This window comes from Astyanax mexicanus, chromosome 14, assembly GCF_023375975.1.
Source record: "Astyanax mexicanus isolate ESR-SI-001 chromosome 14, AstMex3_surface, whole genome shotgun sequence".
NCBI lineage: Eukaryota > Metazoa > Chordata > Actinopteri > Characiformes > Acestrorhamphidae > Astyanax > Astyanax mexicanus.
The window spans coordinates 35,143,990-35,166,094 of record NC_064421.1 but is presented as its reverse complement, the minus strand read 5'-3'; the positions used below and the strand labels follow the sequence as shown (position 1 = coordinate 35,166,094).

At 40.1% G+C, this 22,105-nt stretch overlaps 1 protein-coding gene across 2 annotated transcripts in view; it reads right to left on the bottom strand.

Moving 5' to 3' along the window:
- rcan3 (regulator of calcineurin 3) overlaps nt 1-22,105 on the bottom strand; it is a 63,163-nt gene that overhangs the window by 22,009 nt on the left and 19,049 nt on the right. Inside the window, exon 1 of one of the 2 annotated variants that reach the window (XM_007239933.4) lies at nt 13,534-13,817. The exons of the other annotated variant lie outside the window; for it this stretch is intronic. Coding sequence (XP_007239995.1) covers nt 13,534-13,620 — 87 coding nt within the window. The 5' untranslated portion in view covers nt 13,621-13,817. Of the gene's footprint in view, nt 1-13,533; nt 13,818-22,105 lie in introns of those variants that run through there. 2 annotated transcript variants of the gene reach the window in all.

The following is a 22,105-nucleotide window of genomic DNA, read 5'->3' as shown; positions in this document are numbered from 1 at the left end:
TTTAGATCTGCTGTAGACTGAAAACATTTGGGTTTGACACTAAAAAGATAAATATGAGACAAACTATTTAGGAAAACTCAGCTTTTATAAGCAGGTATTTTCATCTGGATCTGACACACATTTTAGAAGAACCTTTTGTCTGAACCCACCGATTTTTATTATGAGCAAAAGTAACAGATAAAGGAACAGATAAACTTAAAATAAATTAAAGTGAATCATATTTTATATTTAGTTGCAAATCTTTTTCTTGCAACAACTGTGTCAGGTCTGTGGCCCACTGACATCACTATACTTTTACATCATTCTTTTGTGATGCTTTTTTAGGCTTTTACTGCAGCCTCTTTTAGTTGGTGCTTGTTTATTGGTTTCTCCCTCCTGTCTCCTCTTTAGCAGGTAAAATGCATGCTCTATAGGGTTTAAGTTTGACTAAAAACTTCCACTTCTTGCCCCTTTGTAGTTTTGCCAGAGTATTTTGAGTCATCATCTTGCTTGACAATATTTGATTGAGTTTCCACCTTCACAGTTGCTTGTTTCTCACATATTTCTGGTTTTCATATTTGTTATGAAATAACAAATAACTACTGTACAAATGGGCAACATACCTAAGCAACAAAATACACCACCAGTCACATGTTCCAATACTTTTGCTCACAAGATAAATAAGTGGGTTCAAAGGATGGATGGATGCACCTCAAAAGAAAAATGACATCAATATTTAGTAGATCCTCTTTTTGCAGGAATAACAGCCTCTAAATACTTCCTATAGCTTCCAATGAGAGTCTGGCTTCTGGTTGACGGTATTTTGGACCATTCTTTAACTTGCAGTTTGCCATCTTAACGTTTTCTTAGAATTGCTTTCACCTGTGTATGTAGGTTAAGGGTAATTTTTTTGTTCCAATAATTAGTGCTAAATCAATCAACCTTTATTTAATGACATGGGTGCCCAAATGTATGCACCTGCCTAATTTTATTTCAAGAATTATTGGACACTTTACTTCCTGTAAATCCTATAAACTTTATTTAACTTCTTAAATATAATTGGGTTCATCTGCTATATGATATATTTAACTGAAATTTCTGATACGAACAACCAATGATTTATAAAGGGAAATTATGAAAGTTATCAGCGGTGCCCATCTTTTTCATACCACTGTATCTATCTATCTTTTTGGTGTATATAAAGCAAAAACAGATGTGTTAGTGAAGGTGAGTCAATCAGAAAAAAATCATTCATCAATCATTGAAAGCATTCTTAAGTGCAGTCACAAAGACCATCAAACATGTTATGATTAAACTGGCTCTCATCAGGACCACCCCCAAAAAAAGACCAAGAGTTACCTTTGTTACACAGGATATGTCCATCAGCCTTAACAGCCTTTAGAAACCTCAAGTTAACAGCTTCCCAGATAAGAGTTCACCTTCACAGAGTATTTTGTTTGTTTAACACTTTTAACTTTAACTAAATGATTCCTGATGTGTCAATTTTATATATTACACTGCTGTCCTACAGAGGCCTTTGCCTCATGGGTATCAGGTCATGAAGGTATGGGTAAAGGTCAGCTGATGCAGTGAAAACACAGCAATGCAGAAGGACTGTCTACACCATTCATTTTAGGATCAAAGGTCAGCACAAAGAAACACAGACACAAAACACATGCAAACCAATGCAAACACATCAGTGTACTTTTCTACAGGGCCCATTGAAAGTGTGGTCGTTTGGTACCGGTTTGGTAGGTCAGACGGTGACCTTTAGCTGTTTTTGGATCAGGCACAGTTTTTGTTTGGCCACAGTAGCAGCAGGGGCTAATGACAGGAAAACAGAGTTACAGCACAAAGTTAAAACCTTATCATAATGTCACAGGTGAATACACTGCCCACAAGTTACCACAGCTTCCCTCATCTTTCACACTCTCACTATTGTTCTCTTTTCACGTATAGCTTGATAAATTCATTCTGCAAGGGAATGAAATTCAAAATGATGTTAAAAAATATTTAATTTCTAATTAATTCATTCATGACTCATCATGTTGTACATTATTATGGGCACTGTGCTATTTCTGAAAGGAGATGTCACTCAGATACAAGCCATTGCTGACTGTTAGCATCGTGGCTAATATGCTTGAAACCTTGCAAGCAAACTATTAGCATCATAATCTCAAGGTAAGCAGTTAGCACTGTATCTAATGCACTCCTAAACCCCGTAGCACCACAGTGTTCATTTTGTCACGTGATTTTGATTTTTTGTTTTAGTTCAATCCCCATTTCTCTTTTGTACCACTAACCCTTGTTTTCGTTCAGAGGTGAGTGTTATCGGCCTGTAGTCTGCTGCTAACCATGGCTAGCATTGCTGGAGCAGTATTAGCATTACCCGCTAACTGCACTAGCTAATAAAAGCTACATGGGACAAACTGCTAGCTAAAATAGCCATGGCTTACCGGAACACTCAGGGTTTCTCAGTGTAGCATTAGCTACAGGTGGCATTAGCTGCTAACCACTAGCGGTTAGATGCTAAAGCTAGTGCTCCAGCCTTAGTGTTGGAGAAATTCAGGAATCTAAGCTTACTGTAAATAAATGGAAGCGCTTTACTCACACAAATAAACAGTTTTCAGAAGATAAATCTTAGTGCTCAGTTGATTTAAAAAAAAAGATTTTTTTATTACAGTTTTGTTTACTTAGCTTAGCTTTACTTAAGTTAGTTAGCTATTTAGCTAGTTAGTGGCAATTTCCTCATAGTTCTCCTTTTCAAACTTTTTAATCAAGTTCTCGTCTCGTTTTTGTTGTCAAAAATAGGTAATCAAAATATATTTTAGGTAATAGTTTAGCGAATATTTTGATAAAGTTAGGGGTGTGACATATCGAACTAATGTTTTTTTGTAGTTTATATGCATGCACTAAATATGCTGCACTTTAATTTCATGGTAGATTTTTGTTGCTACATAAATGTATTTTTGATGTACCTTTTTTGTCATGTCTTATATTACATCATATTTAAATTGTATTATATTATCTCTTTTATTATCTTGCAGTAGTATTGTTTCTTTTTATAAAATTGTCATATTGCCAAGAATATTGTTATCGCAAAAATACAGTGAGATATGGTGATATTATTTTAGGGCCATATCCCCCACCCCTACTGCTAGCCCAGCTGCTGTGTCTATTAGCACTGCGGATTTAACTTTGCCCTTCCAATCATCAGACATAATAAAACTCTTACAAGCTTCAGCTAGATGTGGTGAGAATTATCTAATTCTTTTGAAAGAACTTAAAACACTGTTTTGTGCATTTATCAGTCAATGAATTGTAGATATTGGTTTCCATTTCTGTAATTTTTGTGTTTGCTGAATTTGGGGGTTTAATAAAACAAGTATTTGCTCATTTATGATGGTACCCTTCTCATTTATAACATTTTTGAAAATGTGTTATTAGAACATAACCGTTCCAGCATGATTTCTGATGCTGAGTTGCATATTCTGACAAAGCTTTGATGTTCTTGGCTTGAACTGAATGCGTACTATTGATGGTTTAACACTGCTTTTTATGTCCCAGCTAATCACCATGTTTAAAAACAATCCTTTATCACAGAAATTAGCCAATGTTGCTAGAAGGACTGGATACAGCTTTATTCTGGCTTTCCAGTCAGAGTATTATTGTATTGGTATTGGATGTTATTTTCTTTCCAATGGAAAACCTTAATTCAAAATGATGTGTAGTTTTAGACTAGGTTGAATTTCGATCCAATAATTTGTCACAGGATATATTTATGGGTCACCAAAAATTTTTAATTTATTAATCTTTGTTTATAAACTCTGTAAATTAAGTCTATAGTATATCAGCCTAGGCACATCAACGCCAGCATTGCAGTGCAGGCGGCTTCTGTGCTGCTGCCGCCGCCGCCGGACAGGTCGATAATAGTGGCCACATGCTATTGACAGGCCTGGAGTAAAAGGCCTCGGGGGAATGTTCCATAGCCAACATCCCTTTATAGAGCGCAGGAAAACTCATGCCACTGCACCAATCTGTCATGTGTGGTTTTGTGAGATTCTCCCAGAACTGGGTCAAGCCCTGCAGAGAGGCAGCCGGAGCACTGCGGTCGACTGTTCCACTCAGCTCCACTCAGCTCCAGAGAGGGGTGCTCTGTGCCAGAACTTCATCCTGGAATTTAACGTTGTTAGGACTTTATACTGTTTATGACTGCTATTAAATCTTTGTTCTAAATGTCATTAGAACTTAATTCTGAATAACATTATTATCAAAAATGTATTCTGGATATTAATGTTACTAAAATTTCATACTGGATATTGGTATATACTGGTTATTAGAGCTTAATTGTGGATTATAATGTATTAGAACTAAATTCTGGATGACAACATTCTTAGATTAACAAATTATGACATTTAGGCCCTGAAACGTGATGGCAGGTCTCGTCTATGGGAACAGCTTTTTCAACTTACATTAAAAAATAATGATGGAAAAAGTATTTTGTCCAAAAAGAGAATCTTTTCACCACCATGTTCTAAATCTGTTCCTCTCTGAAACACCAAGCAAATTACCAACCATAAGATGGGTCTTCAACTCACAGGCCTCGTTCAAATGTCCTCAGGTAACTGTACCTAATAGGAAGTGCTGAACATGGGCTGAAAACCTGGCAGAGCACTGAGGAATATTTTACTTAGATAAAGCAGCAGACATGATGCTGTTTCAGTGTCCTGGTGTCCTGGGAATATGTGTGTGTGTGTGTGTTAGAACCTCAGAGCTTTATGAGGAAAAGGCTGGTTACGCTGAGGCGGCGGTGTGTGTTGGAAATAGAAGGGCGAGTAAGCCGACACTCGAGGAAACGGACGCAGGCTGGGGGACAGAAAGGTCTTTGTCAAACGTCATCTCTACCTGTGTCACATGACTCCTACAACTCGGCTTCAGTTACAGATAACTGTTCTTTTCCTCTCACTCTACGCCACTCGCTTACCTCCATGAGTAATCATCTACATTCACCCCAGCAACAGGGCAGGAGAGAGAGAGAGAGAGAGAGAGAGAGAGTAGAAAGAAGGAGGTAAATCAACACCTACTATGAAGCAGGGTCTGTTTTCCTTTCTGACAGGTACGTTCAACCAAGCATTCGAGCAACACCTGATCCACGTATACAACTCTATCCCACCCCATCCCACTTTACCCCAGCTCTGCACACTCTATCCCACCCCATCACACTTTACCCCAGCTCTGCACACTCTATCCCACCCCATCACACTTTACCCCAGCTCTGCACACTCTATCCCACCCCATCACACTCTTTCCCACCCCATCACACAAAAGCAGTTCTAGTGAAAGCTGCTAGAAATAAATTATCAGACTTAATGCTAAATCTGGGCGACTTCTCCGTCACCCCTGGTCCAGCAGATAAAAATCTTGGAGTTATTATAGATTCAGATCTAGCATTCGATAAACAGATATCTAATGTTACTAGAACAGCTTTTCTACACCTACTTAACATCGCCAAGCTAAGAAATGCCCTATCACTGCATGACGCAGAAAAATTTGTGCATGCCTTCATTACCTCAAGGCTAGATTATTGTAATGCGCTACTGTCTGGATGTTCCTGCAGTCACTTAAATAAACTTCAGCTAGTTCAAACTGCTGCAGCCAGGTTCCTCACTAAAACTAAAAAAAAATTGCATATTAGTCCAGTCCTATCAGCACTGCACTGGCTTCCAATCAAATTCCGCATAGACTATAAAATTCCCCTGTTAACGTATAAAGCCCTACACGGGGTCACTCCTGAGTATTTACGAGACCTCATCTCTTATTATGAACCACCACGATTACTTAGATATCAGGGTGCTGGTTTCTTAGCAGTTCCTAAAATTCAGAGGAGCTCTGCAGGAGGAAGAGCTTTCTCTTATAAAGCGCCTCAACTCTGGAATAATCTCCCCGAATATGTTCGGGACTCAGACACAGTCTCAATCTTCAAGTCTAGACTGAAAACTTACTTGTTTAGTTTAGCTTTTGGTAATTAATGTTTCTCCCTTTAGATGAGGCTGCAGATCCAGGGGTTCATGGACAGCGGGAATTGTGGTAAACTGAGATGCTGGTGCTGCTGTTCTCCCACTGCACACGGTCACTCAGGTTTGTGGACAGTGGAGTGGGTGGACATAAATCTAGTTAAAACTAATTCCATCTCTCTGCCTTCCTCCGAGTTACTGACTGCCCACCTGTCTGAACCGATACCGATGGATGTTGGACCCTCAGGCTTTTGTGTCCTCGGTCCGGTTCTGTCTACCATCATCCATCTTACTCTCCTCTACTGATTACACCCCAGCCATTAGTGGCGCTGCTATACTCCTGAATATATAAAACCTGTGTGGATGTATAAAGACTTTAAATTGAATTTAAAAGTCTTGGTCCTTCCAAGGTTTCTTCCTCCTCCTGCAGCACTGAGGGAGGTTTTCCTTGCCTCCGCGTTCGCTGGGGGTTCTGTATTCTGTATTTTCTATGTTTAATGTTTTGCCTGATTCTTTGTCCTGTAATCATGTTTCTGTAAAGCTGCTTTGAGAAAACACCAGTTGTAAAAAGCGCTATACAAATAAAAAAAATTGATTTGATGCACACTCTATCCCACCCATCACACTTTTCCCCAGGTCTGCACAATCTATCCCACCTCATCACACTTTACCCCAGCTCTGCACATTTATTCCCACCTGAATCACAACCCCAATTACAACCCCAATTACACTCAATCCCACTCCATACAACCCCAGCCCACTCCATACAACCCCAATCACACTCCATCCCACTCCATACAACCCCCATCACACTCCATACAACCCCAATCACACTCCATACAACCCCCATCACACTCCATGCCACGCCATACAACCCCATCACACTCCATCACACTCCATACAACCCCAATCACACTCCATCCCACTCCATACAACCCCAATCACACTCCATACAACCCCAATCACACTCCATCCCACTCCATACAACCCCAATTACACTCCATACAACCCCAATCACACTCCATACAACCCCCATCACACTTCATCCCACTCCATACAACCCCATCACACTCCATACAACCCCAATAACACTCCATACAACCCCAATCACACTCCATGCCACTCCATACAACTCCATCACACTCTACCCCACTCCATACAACCCCAATTACACTCCATCCCACTCCATACAACCCCAATCACACTCCATACAACCCCCATCACACTTCATCCCACTCCATACAACCCCATCACACTCCATACAACCCCAATAACACTCCATACAACCCCAATTACACTCCATCCCACTCCATACAACCCCAATCACACTCCATACAACCCCAATCACACTCCATCCGACTCCATACATCTCCATCACACTCTACCCCACTCCATACAACCCCAATTACACTCCATCCCACTCCATACAACCCCAATCACACTCCATACAACCCCAATCACACTCCATACAACCCCAATCACACTCCATCCGACTCCATACATCTCCATCACACTCTACCCCACTCCATACAACCCCAATTACACTCCATCCCACTCTATACATCTCCATCACACTCTACCCCACTCCATACAACCCCAATCACACTCCATACAACCCCCATCACACTCCATACAACTCCAATCACACTCCATACAACCCCAATCACACTCCATACAACCCCATCCCACTCCATACAACCCCATCACACTCCATACAACCCCAATCACACTCCATACAACCCCATCACACTCCATACAACCCCAATCACACTCCATACAACCCCAATCACACTCCATACAACTCCATCACACTCTACCCCACTCCATACAACCTCAATTACACTCCATCCCACTCCATACAACCCCAATTACACTCCATCACAAACTCCATCACACATCACACTCCATCACACTCTACCCCACTCCATACAACCCCAATCACAATCCATACAACCCCCATCACACTCCATCCCACTCCATCCAACCCCATCACACTCTACCCCACTCCATACAACCCCATCACATTCCATTCCAACTCTATCAAACCCCTTTCCAGCACAATCTATTGTGCTCAGTACAACCCTATTACACTCTGCCTCACTCCAAACAACCCCATCACACACCACCTGACTCCTTTCAAGTCAAGATTCAAGTCATTTCATTGAGTTTACACTCTACCTCACTTTATTTCACCCCAACCACAATCTACCGCATTTCATTCCACCCCAATCATCATTTACAACACTCCATTCCACCCCAATCATCATCTACAACACTCCATTCCACCCCAATCATCATCTACAACACTCCATTCCACCCCAATCATCATCTACAACACTCCATTCCACCCCAATCATCATTTACAACACTCCATTCCACTCCAATCATCATTTACAACACTCCGTTCCACCCCAATCATCATCTACAACACCCCATTCCACCCCAATCATTATCTACAACACTCCATGCCACCCCAATCATGCTCTACCTAACTCTTTTCCACTCGAATTACACCCTACCAAGCTCCTTTACAACCCAATCATACTCCAACCCCAATGCCATCTTAAATCACACCATATCCCTCTACGTTTTACCCCATCACACTCTATCCCACTCCATACTACCCCATCACACCAGCTTCTTTCAAATCAGGTCAAGATAAAACTCAACCACCCCATTCTATTTACCACAATCACACTCTGTCTTACTCTATTCCACCTCAATATTACCCCCTACCACAGTCCACACCACCACAACTACACTCACCTCACTTCATCTCTTTATTCTAATCAATCACACTCTATTCAGCTCCTCAAGACTCAACTCAATTCAACTGTCCCTCTTTATTGCACCGCAAACATTGATCAATACCTCACCCCATTCCACCCCAATCACACTCTGTCCCTGTTACCATCACACTCTGGTCACCTCAATCACACTTCCTATATGACTATATTTAAGACTTGAGATGGACAATGTTTAGATCTCTTGATTCCCCAGATTTGTGAACGAAGAAAATGTGCTCCTGCCCTAAACATAAGAAAATCAATTAGAACCTTTCTGGACAGAGCTGTCTGATCTTTCAGGGCCTATTCTGATCTGCGGTGACACAGCAGCTTTATTGGAGTCTGATTGGAAGGTGAAGTGACCAGTTCAAAGCAACAGACCAATGCACACAACATTCAAAAACAATACTGCACTCTGATTGGTTAAATGGATTATTTACATAGTTGAGACCTCTGCAATACGTAAGGGGGTGTGATTATTTAAATATAGGCTTCCAGACTTTTATTATTTGGTTTTAAGTGAAAATAAAATACAAATATAAAGCCATAAATGAGCTTTAACCACAAAGATAAAACAGTAATGATCCTTAAACACAGCGACACATCACTGATCATCTCCAATCACACACTTCTGCACAGCACTGTTTATGCATGCATGTGTGCGTGTGTGTGTCCTTGCCATAACCTTCAGAGTGCAGTGTGCCAGTGTGTCAAAGTGTGCATATTTTCCAGATCAGATCAGGTTCCAACACACACACACACACATAAAGGATGACCAATATATCACATCAATGTTGCACAGACTAAATTAATTTCAGTAGCTCTGATGTGTCACAAATATACACTTAGTTTACCACAGAAGTCTGTGTGCATGTTTGTGTGTGGGTCACCCACGTGCTGCAGCTCAGTAATCTCATGAATCCTTAAAACCGAGCCAGAAACAATGAGTACCCCCCACCCCCCCCCCACACACAATTTTATTGTTATTTTATCTCTGCACATCTTTAAACCTCTTTCTTAGTTCAAACTATTTGAATCAACCAGTTTATTGATCCATTCATAATTAAACAAACCTGTCTATTAGCCAGTTCAACTGTTCAATTTGTCAAATGTTAGGGTTATCAACCAGTCTATTAATCTCTTAATAAGTCTGTTAACCAGATTTATGTACTCATAACTCATATATTAGTACATCTAATAACAATTCCATTAAAAAAAGTCTATTAACCAATTTGGCAAATGCAATAATTAGTCCATTAACCAGTCTATAAACAAGTGTACAAACTCGTCCACTAACAATCTCTTATTAATAGTCTAAAATGATTTGTCTATCTGTCTATTAATCTGTCCAATGTATTGGCCAATGTATTAAACTTTCCATATAAATGATAACCCTCTGCTCCCCTTCTTCTCCCAACTCTTGTTCTCCCTCACTCTCTAAATTTATGTCTCTCTTCTTCTCCCTCTTTTCTCCTCCCAACTCTTTCTCTTCTTTCGTCTTTTACATCTCACCATTTTCTGCCCTCTTCCTCGCTTCTCCTTCTCTTTTATCTGTTGAGAGCAGCTGAATAAACTAAATAAATGCAGAGTGGAGTGGAGCAGATGGGGGCTGCTAAAACCCCTGTCTCTCTTCTCTTTCTTTCTTTCTTTCTTTCTTTCTTTCTTTCTTTCTTTCTTTCTTTCTATTCATCCATCCATCCGTCCATTCGCCTGTGTATTTTGGTCAGTCCCTGACTGCTATATTAAATACAAGCAAAAACAAAAATAATGACCATCAACCTCAGCAACAGCACAAACAAGGGTCTAACAACACACAGGAGAGATCTCTGCTTGTGTGTCTAAGAGAAAGAGTGAGTGTGTGATTAGAGATCATAGTTCAGTGCACAATCTGTACAAAAATATTTGAAACACCTTTGCATTCCGTGTTTTTTCTCTATTGTTTAGGGAAGGTTTTCTGCTAGATTATGGCTGATTTTTTGTGGGGGGTTTGATTGCATTGAGCAACAAGAGTTAGTTTTAGTGAGGTCATTGCTGGATTGTCACCACCCCATCTCATTCCAAAAGTACGGGATGGAGCACAATCATTCCAGAGAACACAGTTCCACTGCTTCACAGCTCAGTGATGGAGAATTCAAACCCCTCTAGCCCACACCTGACATTTGTATAGGATTTTGTTGATACATTCAAGTTTATCTTTTTCAGAGAGTCCTATTCTATTGGCCAGCTGTGTGTTTTCAATTGTACATCTGTGTCAGCATGTGGTGCAACTAGTGTATCAGTTGTTTGTAGTGCTCCTTTAGTTTAGAAGAAGCTAATTTACATACATTTACAATAAGCTGCCTGTTAAAATGACCACACACTCTCCTAAAACAGTGTGATGTTCAGTTATCGATAGAGTTGATTATATGACACTGTATAAATGGTATTATCTAGAGCATAGGCTGAAGTTCAGGGCAGAAAAAGCACCAGCTGCACTGGAGCCTGAACTTTGTCTGTACTTTAACCCCTGTTTATTTAGATGGGTTTATAAATACGTTAATTATTTAACCATCTTGACTGAATCATGGTAATAATGTAATTAAGTTGCTGTAAATCATAACTACAGATTACTGTAAGGGACCAATGATTTCTATCATGTCTCATACAAGCTACAGAACATGGCATTGGTCTGTGGGAGATGGGTGTGGGGTCTCCTGCATTGAATGTGGATGATTTCTGCCATTATTGCTTGTCTGTTCATGCGGACAATTCTAGCCAGGTGCAGCATTATCAACCACAGTGGACAGAACAAACCAAAAATACAAAAGGCACAACAGAGCCACTATGCCTCAGTACACTGTACTGTATGTGTAACCAGTAGGCTCCTGAGAGGTAGTCTTCAAAAGACTAGGCTTTTGCAAATAGGTAGTGTGAACAACCTACAAAAAACATCACATTTATCAAAAAGAAATCAGATTTTCAGCCAGATTCTGTACTGTGTAAATGTGGGGCCTAAGTATTGTCCTTGGTATCATGATGTCAGCGTTTGAACTTCTAATTATGCCACAGACATACATAATTTACAAGTGACAGAGAGCATAACTATCATCTCTCTTCTGAGGTGGGGTGGTGGTGCTCTCCGCCATCACTTAGAGTTGGCATTGTGGTGGAGCTTTTTCACATCACAGAGGAAGACTGTGCTATATTTGTTTTTAGGCCTTATCCGGCAGGTGTTCCGGTTCTGCTGCAGGACACACAGTCTGCGCCTGCCTGACGCTGCAGTGCTACACTTTCTGTGCTGCAGTCAGAAGCTAGTTCTGCCCAGAAACACGGCAAACACTGACCTGGATATGAGCCTGAAAAAGAGTAAGAGTGTGCAAGGTATAGAAACAATGTGTATAGATCTGTGAGAGAGCGACTTCGAGCATTATGTACATTTGTGTGAGCACTAAAACAAAGCCTATGTGACTCCAATATACGATTGTATCGCTGCAGAGTGATAGGGGTCTGCGTAGGGGGGTAAAAGGTGAGTGGTCCAAACACCTCAGCCGACTACTAGCATCTATTCTGTAAGAACCTGCTCTGAATATGTGTGTTCCTCAGTCAGCCAATGGTGCAGCAGTGAGGCTGAGCTCACTCTGATCAGTCATGCAGCGGAATGGTGATGCAGGAACTGCGGCTCCATTCAGAAAAAACACAGACGCAGGAGACGTCATCACCACCAGTGCCAGAGAGAGGGGGGTGTGGGGAGTACAGAAAAATAGAATGAAAGGAGAAAGGGGGGCACGGAAAAACAGAATGAAAAGAAAAAGGGGGGCACAGAAAAACAGAATGAAAAGAGAGTGGGGTTACAAAAAAGAAGAATGAAAAGAGAGAGTGGGGTACAGACAAACAGAATAAAAAGAAAGGAGTACATAAAAAGACAGAAAAAGTGGGGGGGATAGAGAGAGAGGGAGAAAGAGAGCAATGGAGAAAAAACAGAGGGAAAGAGAATTTGAGAAAAAGAGAGATAGAGAATAGGGATAGGGATGAACAGAGAGGTGCAGGTACAGAAATAAAGAGAGGAATGGAGAGACAGAGAGAGAGAAATACAGAGATGGAGAGAGTGAGACAGAGACAGAGTTACAAAAGAGATAAATTGGGTGAGAGAGATACAGAAAAGAATACAGAGAGAGACAGATACTGAGAGAGAAATTGTTTGTTTGTGTGTGAGAAAAAAAGAGAAGATAGGGGGATAAAATAGGGATATAAAGCAAATGAGGTACAGTGCCAAGGAAGAAATAGAGATACACATAAGAGAGAGGGACAGAGAGAGAGAGAGAGAGGAACACATGAGAGAAAGAGAGAGCAAAAAAGAGAGAGAGAAAGAGGGGCACACGAGAGCCAGAGAGAGGTACACGAGAGAGAGATAGAGAGAGAGAGAAAGAAAAATGAGTACACATGAGAGCCAGAGAGAGAGAGAGAAAGAAAGAAAGAAAGAAAGAAAGAGGAGTACACATGAGAGCCAGAGAGAGAGAGAGAGAGAGGTACATACAAGAGAGAAAGACACTCGGTGGGGGGGGGGGGGGGGGTGTTGGGTGGTGAGTTAACAGAAAAGAGGGGTACAGAAAATAGAAAGAGAGGTAGAGTACACACAGGGATAGAGAGAGAGAGAACATAGACACACGCGCGCGCATACAGAATGACAGGGCGTGAGCGTGCAGTGTGTGTTTGTTTGGTCGTGTGTGTGTGTTGTGGGTGATCTGTATGTGTGTGTGTGTTATAACCCTGCTGACCTGCATCTTGTCAGAAGTGAAGACCTCCGCCTCCACCTCGCAGGCGATGAGCGTCACCATCTCCAGCTTCATGTTTATGGATGGCATTCCCCTCTCGCGCAGATAACAAAAATATCAGCAGAAAAAATATATAAACAGATGTTTCTGTGAGTTTATCGCTGTGTTTCCTCTGTGTGCGTGTGTGTGTTAGTGCCGGCTGGAGGCTGCTGTGCACATGCTCCGCTGCTCCGCTGTTTGTCCGCTGCTCCGCTGCGCTCGCGCCTGAATCACACTCTCGCTCTTTCGGTTCAGCGCAGGGAGGAGGGTCCAAGCCGTCCAGTTGACGCACACGCGAGGAGGCGGGCCTATGACTCCTCCACAGCCAATCAGCGCGCCCCGCAGAAACACTGACGTTAGGCAAACAGCGTTAGGACACGCCCACTCCGCATTCATCCAGCCGCACTGAGACGCCGGGGCCTGTAATGCGCTGCAGAGGCAGCAGGGGGAGCCCGAGAGAGCGGGAACTCAGAATGAATAGGAGTCAAGGGAGCCCAGAGGATAAAAATATGTTTACAGTCAATAAAGTAAATTAGTGCATTTGTTTTAATTGTAGTGCTTCAGAACAATGGACTCAAACATTTATCTTTTTTTAGTTCAGATGTTTTAAGATATGGTCTCTTTAGCAGAGTTTAAAGAAGTAATTAATCTGACTGAATTAGGCTTTGTGAGTTGTAAATAGTTCTGAGAGGGCAGTAACTAGCTTAGCACATCCAGGAGTAAAATGATTAAAATAAAACACCCTTTGTCCTTTCGAATGAGTTCAAAATGTACACACGACTTTCCCAGACTGTGCCATATTTCTCCTGTTTAAGAACAAATAAAAAATATGTTTTTGTCACAAACTACTGCAGCAAGCTACTGTAGCTTACAGCTATGTTAGTTACTGATTGCTTAAAAGATGTATTGTTTTTATTAATAATCTGTGCCCGAGCACGCGCAAGTCATTGCACAGTGGGCTAGTCGGTGTTGTGCTGAATTCAACACCCCTGCCATGAAAAGCACCCTCTTTCTATTCATTACTCAGGTAGAATTATAGATACTAGGGTTTTAAATACTTCTGTAGGTTAAAGTATCAACTCAAGTGTTTTACTCCAGTAAAAGTGTCTAAGTACTGGTTTTAAAACCACTTAAAGTACAGTCAAATGAAAAAGTTTGGGCACCCCTATTAATCTTAATCATTTTTAGTTCTAAATATTTGGGTGTTTGCAACAGCCATTTCAGTTTGATATATCTAATAACTGATGGACACAGTAATATTTCAGGATTGAAATGAACTGATATTTTTCTTGGCCTGCCACTTCTGGGCTTAACAAGAACTGTCCCTGTGGTCTTCCATTTCCTTACTTTGTTCCTCACAGTGGAAACTGACAGGTTAAACCTCTGAGACAACTTTTTCTATCCTTCTCCTGAACAACTATGTTGAACAATCTTTGTTTTTAGATCATTTGAGAGTTGTTTTGATGAGCCCTTGATGCCACTCTTCAGAGGAGATTCAAATAGGAGAACAGCTTGCAATTGGTCACCTTAAATTCCTTTTCTTATGATTGGATACACCTGGCTATGAAGTTCAAAGCTCAATGAGGTTGCCAAACCAATTGTGTGCTTCAGTAAGTCAGTAAAAAGTAGTTAGGAGTATTCAAATCAATACAATGATAAGGGTGCCCATACTTTTGCACCGGTCAAATTTTGGTTGAATGCATATTGCACATTTTCTGTTAGTTCAATAAACCTCATTTCAATCCTGAAATATTACTGTGTCCATCAGTTATTAGATATATCAAACTGAAATGGCTGTTGCAAACACCCAAATATTTAGAACTAAAAATGATTAAGATTAATAGGGTTGCCTATTTTTCATATGAGTGTATAAAGATAAAAGTAAAGGGTACAAAAAATCAATTTAGGACAAAAGCTCAGGCTGTGCCACAGGGTCCTATAGTGCGCTACCTGGTGTCTTCATGAAGAAATGGTACAAAAACGAAATATGTGATGCTAGCCATTTTGTGTAGTCATTTTTTACACTGATTTTGGGACGGAAAATGGAGACTGATGAAGTCTAGACATGTTTGATTGAGGCATATATCAAGTCCTTTCATTGGGGGAAGGATGTCAAATTTTGTCATTTTATGTCAAAAAAGTTTTTTTAAAAACACTGTCACACACAATTTACCATTCAGTTCAATTTAAACTCCGCAGACTTTTTCCCCCACAACAATGATGTTCAGCTCAGGAGCACTTTATCCTGGTCCTTCAGATCCACCACCCTGCAGAGTTTACCTTCACCCCTCACACAGCAGATGCAGGTAATTAAGGCCTTATGGACATGAACACAATCTAGACTCAGATGTGTTAGACCTGATATTACCGTAAGTGGTAGATCTCTAGAAAATGAATGAGCACAACTGGTTAAGCTGCTCTACAAGTATGATAAATCTGACCATCCTAGCTCACCAGTATGATCAATCTTGACCATGATCGTTGACTAGCATGGCAAGCATGACCAAGCATAGCCAAAATCAAATGCAATTTACATACACAAATGCTGATAAAGAGTTAAACATATGGTTTAACAGTATAGGGTATAGTTTTGCCTGAATATCCAGTCTGGATTTGGCCAGCTTGACCATCACAGGTCCACTTAGACCATTCAAAATACCTAGCAACAAAAGGACTTGAAATGGATTTTTAGCAGGGCTCCTACCACACGTGAAATAAAATATATTATGCAGAGATGTTCATATGACATAAATATACAGAAGCCATGCCTGCAGACACGTCAGTGCCTTCTCTGTCTGTGATAATACTTATTAATAACTGTAGAAATATTGTGATTATCTTAAGTGTTTTGCCTAATTTAAAAGTCTCCAGAGGAGCATGTCTTGCATAACCTGTTATTATTCCCCACGGATCTGTCTGGTTTCATAACTAAGACAATAAGCCTTGTTGCTGTCAGCCTTCAGCAGGCAGACGACCCTGCTGGAGCTCTAAATGATGTCATACAGTAATAGGACTAGGCTACTGTGACAAATCTGTTTTAGATATCTGTCACAGGCTTTTGGAGAGAGCAAACCTGGAGTGTATAACTTTTTATAAAAGCAGAAGTAAATTATCTAGGTACACAGCAAATGCAAAAACTGCACAATGCCTTTATTTAAAGGTCTCATTCCATTGGGGCTGCAGCTATCGATTATTTTAGTAATTGAGTACTCTACTGAAAAATAGATTCGATTAATCGAGTAATCGGATAAAACATATTTGCTTGCCTAAAAAGCAATTAAAAAATACACAAAAGAAAACAAGAAATTTAACGTAATAATGAATGATTACTTGGTTTAATTTTTAAATTCGAACATACATTTACACATTATAAACACGAATAGAAATAAATAAAACACAAAACAGACATAAATACCACAAGAAATTATTTAATAATGAATAATTAAAAAAATTAAGTTAAATTATTTCAACTTAGGATTTCTTGTAAGTATTAAGTATAGGGCATTAATAAATAATAAAGGCATAAACATGGATTGGATAAGCTCGCTGCATTCTTTTCCCACCAAGTCAGTGGATTCTCCTTCTTGGACAGGGGATGGTTTTAGTAATCCTTTAGGACCTATGAAATAATTGTGACAACCAAAGTATTAAAAAAGTTTTTTTTTGTTTATTTACGTTTTAAACTACTCAGATCTAATTAATTCCACGCTAAATTTCGTGCTTTGCGTTTTAAAATTAATTAAACGATTCCTCGAGGCACAGAAAATGAATTGATAAATTTTTTTAATCAAGTTACTCGAATCACTCGAGTAATCGTTACACCACTACATTCCATCCATTTTAAAATGTCTAGTTGTGGTCCCTAGAATGAGTGAATGCCATGTGAGCTGTTTTTTGTGAAATATGTGCTCCGGGGATCCAGACGGTCTTCAACCACCCAAAACGGGCACATGTCACCCCGCTGCTCATTGAGCTCCATTGGCTACCAGTTGATGCTCGCATCAAATTCGAAGCTCTTACAATCGCCTACAAGGTGATGACAGAACAGCTCCTTCCTACCTGCACTCACTCCTTAAGGCTTACGCTACCTCCCGGCCGCTGCGCTCCTCCAATGAACGTCACCTCGCTTTGCCAAACAAACACTCACACAAACCAATCCAGACTGTTCTCATACAGAGTTCCCCAATGGTGGAACAAACTACCTTCCACTACCAGATCAGGAGAATCTCTCACTATCTTTAATAAACTCCTGAAGACAGAGCTCTTCAAAGAGCACTTACTCTCCTAACACCTCTAACTAACTACCTTCTACTACCAGATCAGGAGAATCTCTCACTATCTTTAATAAACTCCTGAAGCACTTACTCTCTTCTTCCCCTCCTTCACTCCTACATCCCATTATTTCCATTTGACCTCTTTTAGGTCCTATCTAAAGATGTTTTTATCTTTAACTTCTATTACTTTTGTACTTCATTATTGTAAGTCGCTTTGGACAAAAGCGTCTGCCATATGTAATGTAATGTAATGTAATGCTTTAGTCCAGTGAAGGAGTGGGCGGGGAAAAGACAGGATTTCGGCTCTTGCTCATGAATATTTATACATGCAAACATATTGTTTCTGACTTGCTAACAACACTGTGAGGCAGTGAGAGGGACAACAGTTAGAAACATTTTAAAATAAAGATTTTAAATTATTAAAAGTTCTAACTTTACAAAGGCTATGTAAACATAGATACCTACATAGAGGTGGGTAGTCCAGGTCCAGAAAGCAAAAATCCCGGGGTGGAATTTTAACTAGTGTAAACAGAACTGTTTTAAACTTACACCTACCCTTTCAAAATTGTACCTAGCTGGTGGTGTTGCATAAATAGTACAGGAAAGAACTACACTTACAGTACTGAATTTATATCTGCAGTACTACAGCACCTCATTAACACTGACTGTACTGAATTTATATCTGCAGTGCTACAGCACATTCATTAACACATACAGTACTGAATTTATATCTGCAGTGCTACAGCACCTCATTAACACTTACAGTACTGAATTTATATCTGCAGTGCTACAGCACCTCATTAACACTTACAGTACTGAATTTATATCTGCAGTGCTACAGCACCTCATTAACACTTACAGTACTGAATTTATATCTGCAGTGCTACAGCACCTCATTAACACTGACAGTACTGAATTTATATCTGCAGTGCTACAGCACCTCATTAACACTGACAGTACTGAATTTATATCTGCAGTGCTACAGCACCTCATTAACACTTACAGTACTGAATTTATATCTGCAGTGCTACAGCACCTCACTAACACTTACAGTACTGAATTTATATCTGCAGTGCTACAGCACATTCATTAACACTGACAGTACTGAATTTATATCTGCAGTGCTACAGCACCTCATTAACACTTACAGTACTGAATTTATATCTGCAGTGCTACAGCACCTCATTAACACTGACAGTACTGAATTTATATCTGCAGTGCTACTGCACCTCATTAACACTGACAGTACTGAATTTATATCTGCAGTGCTACAGCACCTCATTAACACTTACAGTACTGAATTTATATCTGCAGTGCTACAGCACCTCATTAACACTTACAGTACTGAATTTATATCTGCAGTGCTACAGCACCTCATTAACACTTACAGTACTGAATTTATATCTGCAGTGCTACAGCACCTCATTAACACGTACAGTACTGAATTTATATCTGCAGTGCTACAGCACCTCATTAACACTTACAGTACTGAATTTATATCTGCAGTGCTAAAGCACATTCATTAACACTAACAGTACTGAATTTATATCTGCAGTGCTTCAGCACCTCATTAACACTTACAGTACTGAATTTATATCTGCAGTGCTACAGCACCTCATTAACACTTACAGTACTGAATTTATATCTGCAGTGCTACAGCACCTCATTAACACTGACAGTACTGAATTTATATCTGCAGTGCTACAGCATCTCATTAACATCTGCATTTTACATCTACAGTGCTACAGCACCTCATTAACACTGACAGTACTGAATATATATCTGCAGTGCTACAGCACCTCATTAACACTGACAGTACTGAATTTATATCTGCAGTGCTACAGCACCTCATTAACACTTACAGTACTGAATTTATATCTGCAGTGCTACAGCACCTCATTAACACTGACAGTACTGAATTTATATCTGCAGTGCTACAGCACCTCATTAACACTGACAGTACCTCATTAACACTGACAGTACTGAATTTATATCTGCAGTGCTACAGCACCTCATTAACACTTACGGTACTGGATTTATATCTGCAGTGCTACAGCACCTCATTAACACTGACAGCACCTCATTAAAACTTACAGTACTGAATTTATATCTGCAGTGCTACAGCACCTCATTAACATCTGCATTTTACATCTGCAGTGCTACAGCACCTCATTAACACTGACAGTACTGAATTTATATCTGCAGTGCTACAGCACCTCATTAACACTTACGGTACTGGATTTATATCTGCAGTGCTACAGCACCTCATTAACACTGACAGTACTGAATTTATATCTGCAGTGCTACAGCACATCATTAACACTGACAGTACTGAATATATATCTGCAGTGCTACAGCACCTCATTAACACTTACAGTACTGAATTTATATCTGCAGTGCTACAGCATCTCATTAACATCTGCATTTTACATCTGCAGTGCTACAGCACCTCATTAACACTGACAGTACTGAATTTATATCTGCAGTGCTACAGCACCTCATTAACACTGACAGTGCTGAATTTATATCTGCAGTGCTACAGCACCTCATTAACACTGACAGTACCTCATTAACACTGACAGTACTGAATTTATATCTGCAGTGCTACAGCACCTCATTAACACTTACGGTACTGGATTTATATCTGCAGTGCTACAGCACCTCATTAACACTTACAGTACTGAATTTATATCTGCAGTGCTACAGCACCTCATTAACATCTGCATTTTACATCTGCAGTGCTACAGCACCTCATTAACACTGACAGTACTGAATTCATATCTGCAGTGCTACAGCACCTCATTAACACTGACAGTACCTCATTAACACTGACAGTACTGAATTTATATCTGCAGTGCTACAGCACCTCATTAACACTGACAGTACTGAATTCATATCTGCAGTGCTACAGCACCTCATTAACACTGACAGTACCTCATTAACACTGACAGTACTGAATTTATATCTGCAGTGCTACAGCACCTCATTAACACTGACAGTACTGAATTTATATCTGCAGTGCTACAGCACCTCATTAACACTGACAGTACCTCATTAACACTGACAGTACTGAATTTATATCTGCAGTGCTACAGCACCTCATTAACACTTACAGTACTGAATTTATATCTGCAGTGCTACAGCACCTCATTAACACGTACAGTACTGAATTTATATCTGCAGTGCTACAGCACCTCATTAACACTTACAGTACTGAATTTATATCTGCAGTGCTAAAGCACATTCATTAACACTAACAGTACTGAATTTATATCTGCAGTGCTTCAGCACCTCATTAACACTTACAGTACTGAATTTATATCTGCAGTGCTACAGCACCTCATTAACACTTACAGTACTGAATTTATATCTGCAGTGCTACAGCACCTCATTAACACTGACAGTACTGAATTTATATCTGCAGTGCTACAGCATCTCATTAACATCTGCATTTTACATCTACAGTGCTGCAGCACCTCATTAACACTGACAGTACTGAATATATATCTGCAGTGCTACAGCACCTCATTAACACTGACAGTACTGAATTTATATCTGCAGTGCTACAGCACCTCATTAACACTTACAGTACTGAATTTATATCTGCAGTGCTACAGCACCTCATTAACACTGACAGTACTGAATTTATATCTGCAGTGCTACAGCACCTCATTAACACTGACAGTACCTCATTAACACTGACAGTACTGAATTTATATCTGCAGTGCTACAGCACCTCATTAACACTTACGGTACTGGATTTATATCTGCAGTGCTACAGCACCTCATTAACACTGACAGCACCTCATTAAAACTTACAGTACTGAATTTATATCTGCAGTGCTACAGCACCTCATTAACATCTGCATTTTACATCTGCAGTGCTACAGCACCTCATTAACACTGACAGTACTGAATTTATATCTGCAGTGCTACAGCACCTCATTAACACTTACGGTACTGGATTTATATCTGCAGTGCTACAGCACCTCATTAACACTGACAGTACTGAATTTATATCTGCAGTGCTACAGCACCTCATTAACACTGACAGTACTGCATTTATATCTGCAGTGCTACAGCACATCATTAACACTGACAGTACTGAATATATATCTGCAGTGCTACAGCACCTCATTAACACTTACAGTACTGAATTTATATCTGCAGTGCTACAGCATCTCATTAACATCTGCATTTTACATCTGCAGTGCTACAGCACCTCATTAACACTGACAGTACTGAATTTATATCTGCAGTGC